General features: G+C 41.2%; 2 protein-coding genes across 4 annotated transcripts in view; both read left to right on the plus strand.

Annotated features, from left to right (window-relative positions):
• Positions 1-412: 412 nt before the first annotated feature.
• Positions 413-5,441, plus strand: LOC142957264 (uncharacterized). The gene is made up of 2 exons (XM_076098943.1): positions 413-836; positions 3,945-5,441. Exons 1-2 carry the CDS (start codon positions 665-667, stop codon positions 4,937-4,939), a joined length of 1,167 nt encoding a protein of 388 aa, XP_075955058.1. The 5' UTR covers positions 413-664; the 3' UTR covers positions 4,940-5,441.
• A 10,626-nt stretch (positions 5,442-16,067) lies between these two features.
• Positions 16,068-16,529, plus strand: part of LOC142957261 (uncharacterized) — a 14,598-nt gene continuing 14,136 nt past the window's right edge. The window contains exon 1 of one of the 3 annotated variants that reach the window (XM_076098937.1): positions 16,068-16,448. In XM_076098937.1, the coding sequence (XP_075955052.1) occupies positions 16,415-16,448 (34 nt within the window). In that variant the 5' untranslated portion in view covers positions 16,068-16,414. Of the gene's footprint in view, positions 16,449-16,473 lie in introns of those variants that run through there. The other 2 variants (XM_076098936.1, XM_076098938.1) reach the window with 2 other exon arrangements.

Consider the following 16,529-nt stretch of genomic DNA (forward strand, 5'->3'; position numbering starts at 1 on the left):
ACCCATGAGGGTCGAGCACGTTGTGTGCATGACACGAAAATATAGATTACTATTTATCTACTCGTATTTAGAGATGAATACACCCTGAGTGTCCTTCTAATTCTGTACCTGAATTACACTGGCACACAACCATTATGTGTACAATCAAATGTCTTATGAAATAGATGTAAAAAGGCACTCGATAACTAGTCTAATATATAATATGGGTAATATGTAATAATATATAATATGGATAATATAATATACAATATGGAAAAAAGGGGTTAGTAAGGCAGAAAGAAGAAAAACCTTTGCAGCAAAAACAACACATTTATTTCCACTGTTTTTATGGCCTTTTTGTCAGTACAGCATTTAATAGTTTTTATATACAGTTCAAACTCGTAGTAAAAAAAACACAAAAATAAGTCAGTGGTTTGTAAACGTACACTTATGTATATAGAATTTAACAAGAATAATCAATCAATTTAATTAAATACGTTTAAATGAAAAAAATGACCCCACTTCCGCCAGCAGCAATCGTTCCGCTAAAACCGGAGTAACATCATAATGAGTCCGGCGGAAGTAAGAATAGAAACGACAATATAGCGGACTGCTTGTTATAAACTGGCTCAGCCGGTGTGTTTTTTAAGCTCATACAAATCAAATTAGCATTAACTCGCGCAACATGTCGTCCGTCTTCTGTTTCCGAGACTTCGTGAACGAGCGACTAACCGCTGCTGCTGCGGAAATACTGGGCGTGTTTGAGAAAACCGTGGTGGTGTACGAGGAGGAGATCTACCGGCAGCGCAAACTGCTGGACGTGGTTCTGAAGCCGGTGATCAAACTACACAAGAAAAGTGAGAACAAACGAACCTTAACCGGTCCCTTCGATAAGTCATCACATCACGGATCCGCTTCTACTCTCCTTATTACTACGGCTGCAACATTAAACCGCTGCCTACACATTCATGCATCATTCATGATTATATATAATCTAATGTGACGCATAGTGTAAGTGCAGTTTGCCAATAATAGGCCTACTTTGTAACATTTTAAATCCAGGATATGTAACGCAGTATTTTTTTTACATTGTGGTAATGCTACGTTTACATATAAATAATAATAATCTTTATCAATACATGGCACATTTCATATGAACTATGTAGCTCAAAGGTCTGTACATAAAAAAAATAAAACAGAAAACCTTCCTTTGACAGATAAAATAAATGAAAGTGGTATAAGAAAGCATGCACTTTGCACTTATATTTGAAGTGTAATTAAACAATTTCAACAGATGAATAAAAAACTGGCAAACGTTTTACATTTAAAAAGATAATAAATAAATAAAATTGTTTCAATATAAAAGTGTTTAAATACATAAAAATCACGTATAAGACAGATGTGGGACTCTAGTACGCACATTTCGCTTGGTGAAATAGATTTTTTGAAGTGATGCTTGAAAATGTCAACAGTTTTTTTTTGGTGTTCGGCTGTTCACAGTTTGGGAGCATAAGTGAAAAGATGCATCTCTAATTTTCTTTTTCGAGTGGTTTTGAGGAACTAGAAAGCAGCAGTGGAGGATCTGAGGGTTCGTGGAGGACATAGAGCAACAGAGAGTCTGTGGTGTAGGCCGGCCATAAGCCTTTAGAGCAGGGGTATTCAATTACAATTACAAATGGTCCAGATTGAGAAAATCTTCTCGGGCAAAGGTCCGGAACATTACAATAATATCTAACTTGCGCTATTTAGTGCCATATATATATATATTCAAGAAGCCTAGTAGTAGTAACAACGTCACTGTGTAGTCAACAACTGTCAAATCAAATAAAGAAAGTACACATTAATTATATTTTAACAATTATTATTCTCAGTTTTCAAATTTAACTTTATAAATAATACATATAAATACATGTTCTTCTCATTTCAAATAAAATAAGGGCTGGATTAAAGAATAACTGACATAACAGAAAGCTTTTGAAAAATGTGCATCTTAAAATAAAGTAATTCATTTTAGAAAAAGATATTTCACTGAATTGCCCTGCAGCTTTAAATTCAGTTCATTCAGGTGTGAAGTGATGTCAATAAAAAAAGCCACAATATTATATTTTTCTCATCCTCTAACAAGATAAATTAGTTTGCATGGACTTTATCTGTGGTTATTAAACCACTTGTTTCAGCTTTATTCTCTCTGTTAACATCATTGGACAGTGAACTAATGTGTTAGGATTCTGATCATATTGGGCTCTTAGGTTTATTTTCTGTGTCTTCATTTCAGATGTGAGTGGGTACGTTTGCTCAAAAGAGTTGTGCTTTGTCTCGTAGTGGCGCTTCACATTACCGCTTTGAAAAATCGTCACGGTCTCTGAACATGTGAGACATACTGGTTTTAAACTGTCCGTGGGAAGAATTCACCGATAAGAGTCTGTTCATTCTTGGTTAAAGACTCTGGTCTCTCTGACCACTTTTCTCTCTTTGGAGAACGTCACGTGAATGGACTTCTCTGACTCACGTAATTATTCTCCTGCTCTTTGTTGTTTCCTCGTCTCTCCCCCGTTTGTGTACATCTCACTCAAATCGGGGAACTTGTCAGAATACCCATATTTGATTGGCTGAGCTGCATCACGTGATGTGATTTGCACCGCTGAACATGTGACGTAAAGGCTGGAAAAGCTGCGCCGGTTAAAATTGAAGCGCTCCGTCAAAATTTAATAATTCTCAATTATCCATCAGTTTTAGGTCCTGGGCCCGGATACAACGGCGTCTGGGACTGGATCTGGACCGCGGTCCGCCCATTAGTGACCCCTGCTTTAGAGCTTTGTACACAAGTAAAAAGACTTTAAAATCAATTGTGTGTTCTCTCCTTTTTGTTCTCGTTAGCAGTCTAGCTAGAGTCCGGCTTCTGGAGGGTTCGTAGTGTTACATGGGTCCTTCTTTAAAACCTTCTGGTGACGAGCGGCCCCCATTTGGGTGCTGAGCGAGACCGTTTAGCGTGGTACCGTGGTTCCGAATGGACTTTTTATCAAGAACTATCAAAAATGCTCCAGACATATTAAATACCGAATTAACAAAAAAGTCTGGGCAAAATCATCATACCAGCCATTTTACACAATTATACACAGTTATACACAAACTAATTCAATAAACTAGAAGATTTATCACAAAATCACGGATTTTTCTCCAAAAAATCTGCGAACTGTGCACCCAATTTTCATCTTCCATCACAAAGCCGGCAGCGATCATGGCGGATGGATACATGATTCCACACTAGGGCTCCATACCGAGTCGACTCACGGTCTCCAAATTCACCTCCGTCAAACCATTCAAAAGTTACATGAACAAAGCCAACAAACAACACACTGCTCCCCAGAAAATAAATTGAAAGTCAGCATACCTTTTGGTGATTTTCGTGCCGAAAAACGCAGGCAATCCATTGAAATCCGAGGCAACGAAAATAGACCCTCTTTCCGCTCTCTCTCTACATTGAAATGAACGTGCTGGGACCTTCAATGAGGAAATGGCCAGCATTTTTCTGCTGGACCAATGGATTTTACGCATAGGGGTTGTGCCAAGCATATCGAGATTTTTAGTGGCTAAAAGGCTGTCAATCTTCGAAATAACCCGCGTAGTGCTTGCGTTACTCTCTTCCGTGTTCAACAAGGTGTCACATGATGAAATCCGCCAATCACAGGCCTTACAAAGGCTTACATTTGAGCTGTGTGCCATCTTCATTCACTATTAACCAGTAACATATACACAATAGTCACACGTCTGAACAAGTCTCTCACAAGTTTTATCTGTATTATACCATCAACATTATTAAAATAGACCTTGTAGTTTCAGATTTACAGTCTTTTAAGTATGGGTATGCAATTTTCGAGCAGAGGCCTAAAAATAGGGCTCGGGGGCTGTCGTCACCAAAAGGTTTTAAACCTAACCACTAACGCCTCTCCTGTCCTCCCTCTCAGAGATCACACAGTCATCCATCTGTAACGACGAGGTTCTCGCCGACCGGCAGCTTTGTAATCAGGAGAGGAGCTCCGGTCTGGACCGACAGGACCCTGATCCTCCTCGGATTAAGGAGGAACAGGAAGAACTGCGCACCAGTCAGGGGGCACAGGAGGCCGATGGGTTGAAGTCGATGCCTTCTTGCGCGGGAAGGGATCGGACTCTGCTTTCGGATCCACCAACCCACATCTCAGTCACGGCGATCAAACCCCAATCCGACAGAGAGGGTTCGGGAGTGTTGGACCCAAACGGTGTCCACGGCCTCCCTCGCAACTCTCGCCGAGCCAAAGGGCAAGACCAGAACGCCGATCGGAAACCGGAGGATAAACGCTTCAAATGCCTGTTTTGCACTGAGCAGTTTTGCGATTTATTGAAGCTAAAAGTTCACGCGAGGACCCATGCGGGCGAAAAGCGCTACAAGTGCGAGACTTGCGGCAAAGGGTTCGCCCGAAAGGCCCTGCTGAGGAAGCACACGAAGACCCACGCGGGGGGGAAGCCCTTCGGGTGCCTGGTGTGCGGGAAGGAGTTCAACTGTCGCTCGAACCGCGCCACTCACGTGAAGACTCACGTGAAGACTCACATGGGCGAGAAGCCCCACGCCTGCGTCACCTGCGGGAAGGGGTTCAGCCGCGGGGCGGACCTGAGGAGGCACAACCGCACTCACACGGGGGAGAAGCCGTACAGCTGCGTCCACTGCGGGAAGGGGTTCTCCTACGACTCGTCGCTGAAGAACCACGTCCGGGTGCACACGGGGGAGAAACCTTACAAATGCGCTTTGTGCGGGAAAGGGTTCGCCGTCGGCACAACGCTGAAGATACACACCCGGGTCCACACGGGGGAGAAGCCATATAAGTGCAGTGTGTGCGGGAGGAACTTCGCTCACGGCACGGGGCTGAGGTTGCACGGGAGGATCCACGCACGGGAGAAGCTGCAGAGCTCAAAACTCAAGATTTAGTAAGATCAGACTGTTTGGATTCAGCTGTGTGTTCAGCATGCAGCAACTCCCTACCATGGCGGAAATAGTTCTAATTGTTTGAAAGAAACAAGGAAAAAGATCCAAACATACCCTGGTCCCAGTTTCTCTAAAGGATTTGCTGCTATTATGAATTGAATACGTTGGATTTTGAACTGTTGGTCAAACGATTTTGATGTCCCAGAGCTGTTGAAGGACAAAATAGACTAATTGTTCCTCAATGTGTTTCTCTAACATGTCTCACTGAATGTGCCGGTCCGACTAAACAGAGGGCTTGGAATTTCAACTTCTACAAACAAGGCTGTTTATAGTCTGTATGGTTTGAGAGATCCAGAGTTAGATCATTCTTTTGGTTTTTTTTGGGAAGTTATTTGTGCTTTTATCTTGTTGAATAATGTATTTATTTACAGTGCAAAACTCAATGAAACAAAAACTTGTTCAGCATGAGCCACAGAAAATGAAATGCATAAGTATACGGCCATATATATATTATAGTATATATATCATAATTTATGATATATATATATATATATATATATATATATATATATATATATATATATATATATATATATATATATATATATATATATAAAGTATATAAATAACCAAGTTTGGCATGTATAATCATGATCCACAGAGTTGGACTCTCATTATTAGTGACATCGTTGTATGTAGAGCAGGGGTCTCAAACTCAAGGCCCGCGGGCCAAATCTGGCCCACCACGTCATTTTATGTGGCCCGCGAATCCGCCAGCAAAAAAAAAAAAAGTTTAAAAACAATTTAATAAAAAAATAAATAATTAAAAGTTAGACTTGATAATAAAAATATCCCCGTAGTCGAAATTATGAGATAGAAAGTCAGAATTATGATAGAAAGTCAGAATTATGAGATACTTAAACACAGTCATAGAAGCGGCTCTTTGGCTGGTTAATGTACATGTGACATGGAAATGTATTGTGAGTACATTGAAGACTAAACGTGGCTTTACAACACATGAAATACTTCACGTGGGATTGTGCAAACGCACCCTTGAAAGGATTTTAAGCTTTGAACAAAGTTATTGTAATAACTTCTTTGATATTTGTCTTTGCTATTTTCTTTAAAAGTTTGATTTTTGATAAGAGTAATGTGGGTTTCTGAACCCTAAATTAAAAGGATTTAAGTTATAATAACAGAAATGTGCTTAAATATATTTTTACATTTATATAACTGCATGTACAATATTTTTACACTTGAATAAACAATAATCAAATGCAGACAGTTATTTACCAATATGTTAGGAGTAGTTACATTTACACAGTCTTACATTTACAACCGGCCCTTTGTGGGCGACCGTGATGCTGATGTGGCCCAGAGTGAAAATGAGTTTGAGACCCCTGATGTAGAGGGATGAGCAGTCAGTTTCACCTCGACCAATATGATTGTCCATGAGTCATTATCTTAATAAAATTGCAACTCATGAATGCCTTTGCTCATCTCTGACTCTCATTGGGAGTCCATTTATTTATTTGTCTTTTTAAGGAACCAAAGTGTTTGCTTATTCTTTGATTATCACAAAAGACAATGACTGGTTTTATTTCTTACTTAGAAAAAAAACCCTACTTATTGTGCATAATAAAATACATTATACAGAATGTGTATGTGTGTTTTTGCGTTTTAGGAAAGCTATGAATTTTCTTATGTAGAGTCGTGGAAATGACGCTTTTAATCTGAAAATGTGACCGGAAGCCACACGGTTGTTGTTCCTGCCAGCGAAAAAAACAACACGAAAGTCGATTTATCTTTCTTTCACACACACTGACACTGGAGATGGCTGCGGTTGAGAATTTGAGAAATGTAATCAACGAGCGACTGACTGAGGTTATCGACGAAATATTAGCAGTTTTTACACAAACTTTATCGGCTTACGAGGAGGAGATTCATCGCCGGCGCAGACTGTTGGATGTCGTCCTGAGGCCTGAGATAAATCTACTCCGGACAGGTGAGTACCATCAATAATGTGGTCGGTGCACACTTTAGACTAGTGTGAGTAATACTTTATTTTTTCTTTACTTGACATTCTGACAAATACACAGACATTGCAATACCGTCTCACGTTTCTGTCCAGCCTGTTCCGGCTTGTCGCTGGTGTACTTCTTCTTCTTCTTTAAATTTGATTGGCGGGTCGCAACCAACTTGCATAGGTGCATACCGCCACCTACTGTACCGGAGTGTGCAGTTTCAGGGTAACCTTTTCTTCACTGTTGTGATGATACAAAAAAATAATAATAATAATTATATATATATATATATATATCAAACTAGATAAATAAACCTAAACAACACCTACTACCAACTAAATCCTACGGTCTAATCCCGTTTCTTTAAGAAATCGTAACAGTGCCCTGCAGCACTCTCGCCATTCTCCGTCCACTGCCAGAACTCCCTCCAAACTCCACTTCCGTCCCAACTGACATATTTTTTACTTCAAGATGTACCTGTCTGAGTTGTATCTTTGACATTTCAGGATAACATGCTCCACGTCTTCAGTAACATTACAAATAGTGCACTTATCTGAGTCCATTTTTGCCATTAAATACAGAGTTGCGTTAAGTCCTGTATGTCCGAATCTTAACCTTGATATTATGACTTGATTCTCTTATTATATTATTCTCTTCTATACTTCCCTTTGTATGTCTTCACATTTATGGATTTCTGAATGTTATAATAATGTCTTCCTTTGTTGTCGTCGTCCCACTTCTTCTGCCATAACTCCCGTCCTCCCTCTCTTATTAATGCTTTAGCTTCCCCCTTTCCAAAAGGAATATTCAATATCTCCTCTTTTTTTAGTTTTAGTGCTCTCTTTGCAATCATATCTGCTCTCTCATTGCCCTCCACACCTACATGAGCAGGAACCCAGCAAAATTGAACATCTATTCCCAGTCTTTCAAGTCATAACCCAGCTTTCTCCTCATTTGTAATTGCCCGATATTCTCCGTCTATCAAAACTGGGATTTTAATTGATTTTCTTTTCCCACTCATCTTTTTGATCATCGCCCAAACATCACGTAACTCTATTTCTCTTCCAATAGCTGAACAGAATTGCCTCCATGCATTCCTCTTTGATGACTTAATAACTTTCCGTACTACCGCTCTCTTTCTTTGATAATCGATCAGATTATCTTGAGTCAAAAGACTTCTTAACTTTCTGAAGGCACGATTTCTTTCTTTAATGGCATTTTTACATTCATCATTCCACCATGGAACCATTTTCTTTTTCCCATTCACCTTACTCTTAGGAATGCATATTGATGCAGCACCAATAATCATAGAGGTCACTACTCTCGAACAGCTGTCCACATTACTCTCAATAGCTATTTCTTCACATGACTTCCTACAACATTCTTTAAATTTTCCCCAGTTAGCTTTAGGAAAACACCATCTTTCTATTATATTGCCCTTCTGAGTAAAGAAACTACAATTTAATGAGCACCATATAGGATAGTGATCACTCCCTATTCATTCATTGTATTCCATTCACACAAATTACTCATATTTCCTGAGACTAATGTAAGATCTAAGCAGGATACTGAATTTCGAGTAACATCTACCCTGGTACCGCTTCCATCATTAAGACAAATTAATGATCTTTCCTCTATAAATTCTTCAACTACCCCTCCGTTGGCATCAGTGACCTCACTTCCCCATAATGTATTGTGAGCATTAAAATCTCCACACCAAATTTCTCTTTTTCCAATATTTCCTGATATCTCGTGAAACATTTCCATAGATAGCTTTTTACAAGGATTATAGAAGTTCACTAACTTAATATCTCCTCTTGGACTACATACTTATATCATAATACAATCATACTGTTCTGGAACATTAATCTTTCTATATGCTAAGGTATCCTTAATAAATGTTACACACCCTCCACCTTGTTTTCCAATTCTATCACATCTGACAGAGCTGTATCCTGAAATGACGAAGTCCAATTGAGGTTTTAACCAAGTTTCTTGAATGCAAATAACATCTGGTGTAACTGTCAGATCAGCTACAACCTTCTTGAATTCTTGCCCATTTGCAATTAGACTTCTGGCATTCCATTGTAGGATATGCAACACCATTATGAGGTTAATCACCCTGAACCTGTCCATCATAGTTGGGAGGGTTCAACATCTTGTGAATCAGATCAGCCTTAACTTCTTTAATCCCCAGTATCTCTATGGCTGCCTCTACGATTGTCTTTATTCTGTCACTTTTTCTCTTTTGTTGAATTGCCAAATTCATAGTTTTGCAGATGAAGGCCACGAAACAGATTTTATCTACAATTAGCGTGTCCTCATTTATCTCTTTTATGCATGGATTTAACTCTGTTTGACTCTGATCTAGAACAGGGGGAAGGTCCACAGGAGGTTGTCTAATCCCAGATTCTCTTATATCATTCCTGTGGCTTTCCCTGGGTGTAACTTTATCCTTTTCCTTCACTTTTTTAGCTGCTTCCGCATAAGACACTTGATTAAGTATTTTATATTTCTGCACTTCCTTTGCTTGTATTTGAACTGGGCATCCTCCAAAAGCAGCGCTGTGTTCACCGCCGCAATTACAGCATTTCATTTTTACATCTTGACCACATTTTCCGTATTTATGCTCGCCTCCACATCTTGCACATCTCTGCTTCCCCTTACATTGCCCTGCGGTGTGTCCCATTCTTTGACACTTGAAGCATCTTAAAGGAGCTGGAATAAACTCTTTTACATCATAGCTCATATATCCTATTCTTATTTTCTTAGACAAGATATTTTCAAACTCAAGCAGCACTGATAGGCTATCAGTTTTCATTCCATTTCGACTTATTTGGAGTCTGGAAGCTTTCACTACCTTTCCTCCTTTCACTTCCTTAATTATCTCATCTATGGACACTGACAATGGCACATCCTGTATAACACCTCTCAGCTTTGAAACGCTCCCAGGAATATGACAGCTGATCCTTTCTCCATTCAAAGTTTCAGCTCCGAGGATCTTCTCTCGTTGCCTTTGATCTGTAGCAAAGATCAAAAGACGCCTGTTGCTTAAAAACTTGGCAAACTTAATCTTTCCCATTTCCTTCTCTATTGCCTTTGTCAGTTTTAACAGGTGTGGCGACTGTGGCTAAGTGGCTAAGTGGATAGCAGGGCCGTCCTTCAATCAGAGGATCGGTGGTTCGATCCCCGGCTCAGGCTCCACTAGTCGCATGTCGATGTATCCTTGAGCAAGACACTTAACCCCAAAAGTGCTCCCGTAGTTGTGCCTACGGTGTAGAAATGTGATAGACTCTGAATTGTAAGTCGCTTTGGATAAAAGCGTCTGCTAAATGACTGTAATGTAATGTAATGATAATGGGCCCCTTCATTCTTAAACGCAATCACAACTTTCCATTCAGTTGTATCATCCTCCTTCCCCACACTTGATCTAGTAGCCTTCACTTTTTTACTCTCCTCGCCAAAATCACTTCCGGAGCGGCCTGGACTGCCGCTCCCCTTTCTCCTCTTTCTGTTAGCTTCTTGCCATGGCATATTATCACTCTCACCATCTGAACTATCACCCATGATATCTGCATTCACGGTACAGTTGTTGTTCAACCACACAATTCTGTTCTCTTCTCGTACTCCACCTCTTTTCCAACAAACTTTCTTTCTCTGGTCTCGTCGCACACTGATGACGTCCTCATCAGCCCCGGGTGTCACTCCTTCCCTGTCCGCTGGTGTACTTCTTCTTCGTTGGGCTTTTTACGGTAGCTGACATCCGTTATGTTGCATTACTGCCACCTTCTGGAGCTGGACCATAACTGTGCCATCTACATACTTGATTCTTTTTTTATTATAAAACCAGTGTCTCTCAAGAAGTCAGCCATATTTTTCCTTTACTTCCATACTTCCCATATTTCATTACCCAGAGTGCCAATATGTGATGGGACCCACTGCGTACATATGTATGTATGTGTAAAGGTTCTGCACTCCAACTTTAGTTTGACATTGCCATACCAATATTGTGATATTAATTTGAACCCCTTCCCTTCCACCACACTGATAACAGTGCTTCCTTCGTTTTGTTCCTTTCAGAGCTCCCACTGCTAAATGTCTGCAACGAGGAAGAGGAGGTTCTCGCTGACCAGCAGCTCTGTAACCAGGAGAGGAGCCCCAGTCTGGACCGAGAGGACCCAGGGGCCTCCACAGGTTAAAGAGGAACCGGAGGAACTCTGCGCCGGTCAGGAGGGAAAGCAGCTTGTACTGAAGCAGGAGACAGATTTCTTAAAGTCACATCCGGCTCACGAGAGACCTGACCGAAGGGAAGACCGGACTCTGCAGTTGGATCCCGATCTAATGGCAGCAGAGAAACGGCCTCCGGACGGCACTCCACCGAAAAGTACAACGTCTGAATCTGAACAAAGCGGCGACCATCAGTTCGTTTTTCACACCTCTTGCGGAAAAAAACCGACTCCGAAACACAAGGGGGCCGAACCAAGCGACAAACTGTTCGAGTGCGACATGTGCGGTCGAGACTTTTACCTGTACATGCACCTTAAAGTTCACAAGGCAAGCCTTTCAGTTGCGCGGCGTTCAGGAAGGGATTCGGCTTCAAGTGGAACCTCAAGCGACACATTGCCACCTATTCGGGCGAGAAGCTGCACGCCTGCGACTGCTGTCTGAGGACCTTCCGGCGTGTCCAACACCTGCGGGTCCACATCAGGAGCCACACGGGAGAAAGGCCCTACAGCTGTGTTTACTGCGAGAAGGTGCTGTCGACGAGCTCGGCCTTGACGAAACACGTCCGGCAGCACACGGGCGAGACGGCATCGGGGAGACACCAAGAGGGACGTACTTCGAACGGAGACAGTTCACGAGCTGCTCGATCCCAAAGACGCAAATGATCGTTTAACCGGAGAATTTATTTGCAAATGTTTTACTTTATTTACCCGGAATTCTCGCTCCACGTGACTGTAGATCATCACGTGTTCTCATCTTCAAAAATGGCTAATGAAAAAGGTAACAATAAAGATATATATGTATATATATATATGTATGTATGTATGTATATATATGTATATATATATATTAGTGCTGGGCAACGATTAATATTTTGAATCGCGATTAATCGCATGATTTGTTTGCGATTCGCATTGTTATGCGCAAAGTTCAATAATTAATTAAAAAGTAGTGTATTGCTCACTTTTATTTTAACAGTACTGCTATATGAACAAAAGGGCAATAACATTTGGTTTGCAAACACTTTAAACAAATAAGGTTATTTTTAACAGCAGTATTCCCTTTACACAGTAGCAGTTATAATACAGTTATAATGATTCTGATAATAGATATTTAGCCGGTGTTCATAACTTTATTTTCATGTGTGTAATAGATGCAATTTGAAATATACACTTTGAAAACTGCAAACCTATCTACTTCTTTTTTTTTTTTTTGCTAAATTCTCAGTAGCGATAACTAAATTATATGCTTATTATACATATTACAAACAAAAACACTTTAAAAACTCGACAATATGTATTTTAATATTGTCACTGTTGTAAATTGTTTGATTGCATGATTTACTTTTATTGTGAAGAGCATGAAAACGGAAGTGCTTTTAGTTTGAAGAGACAGGAAGTAGAATGGTACGTGTTCGCTAACAATGTTGATGAAACGTAGAAAACCACATGTCGGGTGCAAGAGCGCATTCTGTTCACTGTGCACTATGCAGTTCAGACAGTAAAGTATTCTGTTCAAACAAGACGTGCCTTGGTCCTCACTAGAAGCTCCACTTCACAACAGTCACGCCTCGTTACAGGATCAAACGTGTGTGTGTGTGTGTGTGTGTGTGTGTGTGTGTGTGTGTGTGTGTGTGTGTGTGTGTGTGTGTGTGTGTGTGTGTGTGTGTGTGTGTGTGTGTGTGTGTGTGTGTGTGTGTGTGTGTGTGTGAGACCCGGGGGGAAGAAGGAAGTGACGCACAATCACAGCTGTTCACTGCTTGCTGCCTGGTTCTTGTGTTAAAAATGTCGCTTAATAATAAAAATAAACAAAACTGCGTTAACGCGCGATAATATAATTGTCGCCGTTAATTAATTAATGCGTTAACGCGTTAACTTGCCCAGCACTAATATATATATATATAATATAAAGACGAAATGTGTCATATGTCATGTTGAAACATTTAATGCTAGGGTTAGTAATCTTCTTCGAAAACATGTTTTGTTATGTTTGTTGAAATTGACATCCCGACGGCAATCAATAAATCAAATGCGAATTCCCAGTTTGAAATTTTAATTGGAATGCCGCCTGAAGTCGAAGTTCTGACTCGGAAAGTCGGCCTAACCCCACCGACCTCAAAATCCAAGATGGCTGCTCCGTGCATCAACAGTTAAAAAAACTGTAATAATTGCTGTTTATTAGCACTTCTGTCGTACTTGTGTCCCATTAAATCAGTCATAGGTAAAGTACTGTCCAACTTCTATCTGTGGACATGTTGCTACATTGTTAGTATGCCCAAAATACTGGCTTAATGCGTTGTTATAAACTGGTATTGCTAACAACGGCTAACCTGACTGGAGAAAAACTTGGCTGTGACATCATTCCAAGCTAAGATTATTCAAGATAAACTTGAACGACGCATAACAATAGCCATGTTTGTCGTTTACGTTCATAATGATCATTTTGGGGGAGTGGCTTTGGAGGGAGGCCTGATCGCTAAACCCTGAGCTAATTTTGAGCTAATGCTGTTATTTACTTTCATTGGAAAAGAGTTAGCAACACAGGGCAGGACTTTTCTGTTTAAAATCTAGCATATTCTTGCTAGTTTCCTAAGATTAGCAACCCTAGCTTTATGTATAGATGGACAGAAGTTATTGCTATTATATAATAAAGTCTGGAGAGACGGAAGAATCCCAAGCAGTATTTATTCCATTAAGCAAACCTGCTGTAGGCCGAACTAACGGATGAGCTCAGTAGCAGATTTCGTCCCTATTCCACCTCACTGTTCTCGCTATTGGGTCGACTCTGATTGAAGTCCAACGTGAGGACTTTCAATACTGAAAGTTATCGTATAACTGCAAGATGCACCATGACAATTGCGAAGTGGGGGGTTGTATTATCTATGCAGGGATTCCCAAAGTGTGGTGCCTCTAGGGGGTGCGCGAGAGGAAAAATGTAATGGTGATCTCATGGTGCAGTCCTGTCTCCTAAAAATTACGTTCCCCCAAAACTAAAATGCATTCTCAATTACGTTTGACCATAAACGTATTTTCTCCCTGATTACGTTTGTGTTTGACGTATTACAAATACGTTTCTCATCAACATATCTTTGCCATACTCTAGTCTTTATTATTTTTCTGTGATCTGCCTCGCCTCTACCCCCGCCACCCACAAGTTGTTGCCCCGAGGCCTGTTCGGAGGGCTGACAGACCTGACGATGGGGTGCCTCACGGCAGGGGCGGCTGGAGACCTCGCCGCCCGCCACTCGGAACCATAAAACCAAGTCCCGGATTTCACCCGGGGGACATTCTGGAGGTATTGTGGCCGGGTGATGTGCCTCGTTACTGGGGAGGTATGAGCCGAGAGTGGCGGGGTGTTATGGAGGTATATTTTATGTATTTGTATCCATCTAACCCTAACCATAACTTCCACTAGGAAGCCACATCCCCACCCAAACCTAACCCTTAAGAGAGTCACAGTTACTCCCGGATTTTACACGCGGGCCTTTGTGGAGGTATTGTAGCCTCGTTGCTCGGCCTGGATTAGCGCGTTTCTGCTGGAGACAGGCGGGGTGTTTTGGTGGTATCTCGGCCAACAACTCGGTGTTGTTCCCGTGCGTGGATGAGCGCATTTCTGCCGGAGACAGGCGGCGTGTTGTGGTAGTATTCTGACCGCGTAATAGGGAGGAGAGGCGGTGGTGGAGAGGGAAAAAAAGGTTAAAGTGTTAAAATGTTGATTAGAAACGTATTTGTAATAAGTCAATGTAATAAGTCAAACACAAACGTAATCAGGGAGAAAATACGTTTTTGGTCAAACGTAGTTGAGAATGCATTTTAGTTTTGGGGGAATGTAATTTTAGGGTTTGCAGTCTGCAGTGCAGTGAGGTTCTGGCTAACAGCTGTGTGAAGCTCTTATTTACGACCTGAAAAACCAAGCGTGCCAGTGCAAGTCAAAAGCCCCTGTTTATATCGAAATTGGAGGAGTTACAAAACAGCCCAAAACAACTGCCAGTCTCATTCATGTGTTGGGTCTACAAAAATCGCACTATGGGCTTCATATCTGGTCAGTTACAGAATAGCAAGAAAGGGGCTACCTCACACAATCGCCGAAGACGTGTACTTGCCAGCTGCCAAAGAGATGGTGGAATGTATGATTGGAGAGAGAGAAGCAAACAAGTTGGACATGATCCCGGTGTCCAACAACACTGTGTCGCGCCGCATCGATGCTTTGTCCGAAGACATCCTACTACATTAGTCGGTCGCGTGAAGAAGAGTGAGTTTTACTCTCTGCAAGTAGACGAGTCTACAGATGTGGCCAATCTGGCCAATCTTCTGGTGTACGTCCGTTACCTTTTCGAAGGCACGGTGCAGGAAGTTTTTTTTGTCTTTTTTGTGTTTTTTATCTTGTAAACAAACGCCAAACTGTTCTCTCATTGGTCCGATTTTTATGCGGCTATAAATAGGCTCTGTTGCTTTTTTTAACCCTTAGATGCACGAGTGACTGGACCCTACACTCTTCCATAAGTGGGTCAAAAATGACCCATATTAGAATCAGTGTTTTTATGCCATTTTTGTCATTTTGGTTAAAGGGGGTGCGTGGCCTAAAAAGTTTGGGAACCGCTGATCTATGGGTAGTATTTAACAATAAAAAGGTAAGGAATCAAGAGCTGCTGTTGTCTGTGTCTTCTGTTGAGAGAGTTCATTGAAAAAGAGTTTTCATTCATAATGTGCTTATTATTCCATTGAAGTTGCTACACTTACTCCTAATACTCTGATGGAGGGGCGACTAAGATGTAGTGACAACTCCAAACCACAGCGGGGCAGCAAAGTGCGGCTCGCGCCCACAGTCTGCCCATGAAAATCACAACGAAGAATAACTTATTTATAACCTCAAGTAAGGTCTCAAGCGGAAGTAAATTGACAAAAAAAGAACGCACGTTCTGTTAGCTCCAAAGAGTTTGACGAAGTTTTTTTTTTTAGCGATAACTAGTGTCTGCATTTTAATTCCGTGATGTCTACAGTCCAAAGTATGAGGCGGTTCGTGTGTGACAGAATGACCGCGGCGGCTCAAGATATATTGGGAGCCTTCGAAAGGAAAATAGAAAACTACGAGGCAGAAATCGCTCGTCAACGCAGACTCCTGAATGCCGTTTTGTCACCTGAGATAAAGTTACACCGGACAGGTTGGCAGAAATACTTTCTAATGAAGACGGTTCTGTGTTAAACGCTCACTTTATTTGTAAAGTGTTGCCATGTTGAGCTCCGCCCTACGGACCAGTTTAACAGGTGTGACGGGTAATTTGGTTTTGAGGGATGTAAGAGCCAAATTCAATGTGCTGCTAAATATTCACTTGTATTTACATGTTT

This window comes from Anarhichas minor, unplaced genomic scaffold, assembly GCF_050575085.1.
Source record: "Anarhichas minor isolate MPS153535 unplaced genomic scaffold, ASM5057508v1 ptg000025l, whole genome shotgun sequence".
Taxonomy (NCBI): domain Eukaryota; kingdom Metazoa; phylum Chordata; class Actinopteri; order Perciformes; family Anarhichadidae; genus Anarhichas; species Anarhichas minor.

What these genes read in the sequence shown, in the direction of transcription:
- LOC142957264 (XM_076098943.1), top strand. Translation starts at nt 665, where the DNA reads ATGTCGTCCGTCTTCTGTTTCCGAGACTTCGTGAACGAGCGACTAACC. An exon ending in GATCAAACTACACAAGAAAA is followed by an intron (nt 837 to 3,944) that starts GTGAGAACAAAC and finishes CCTCCCTCTCAG; the next exon opens with AGATCACACAGTCATCCATC.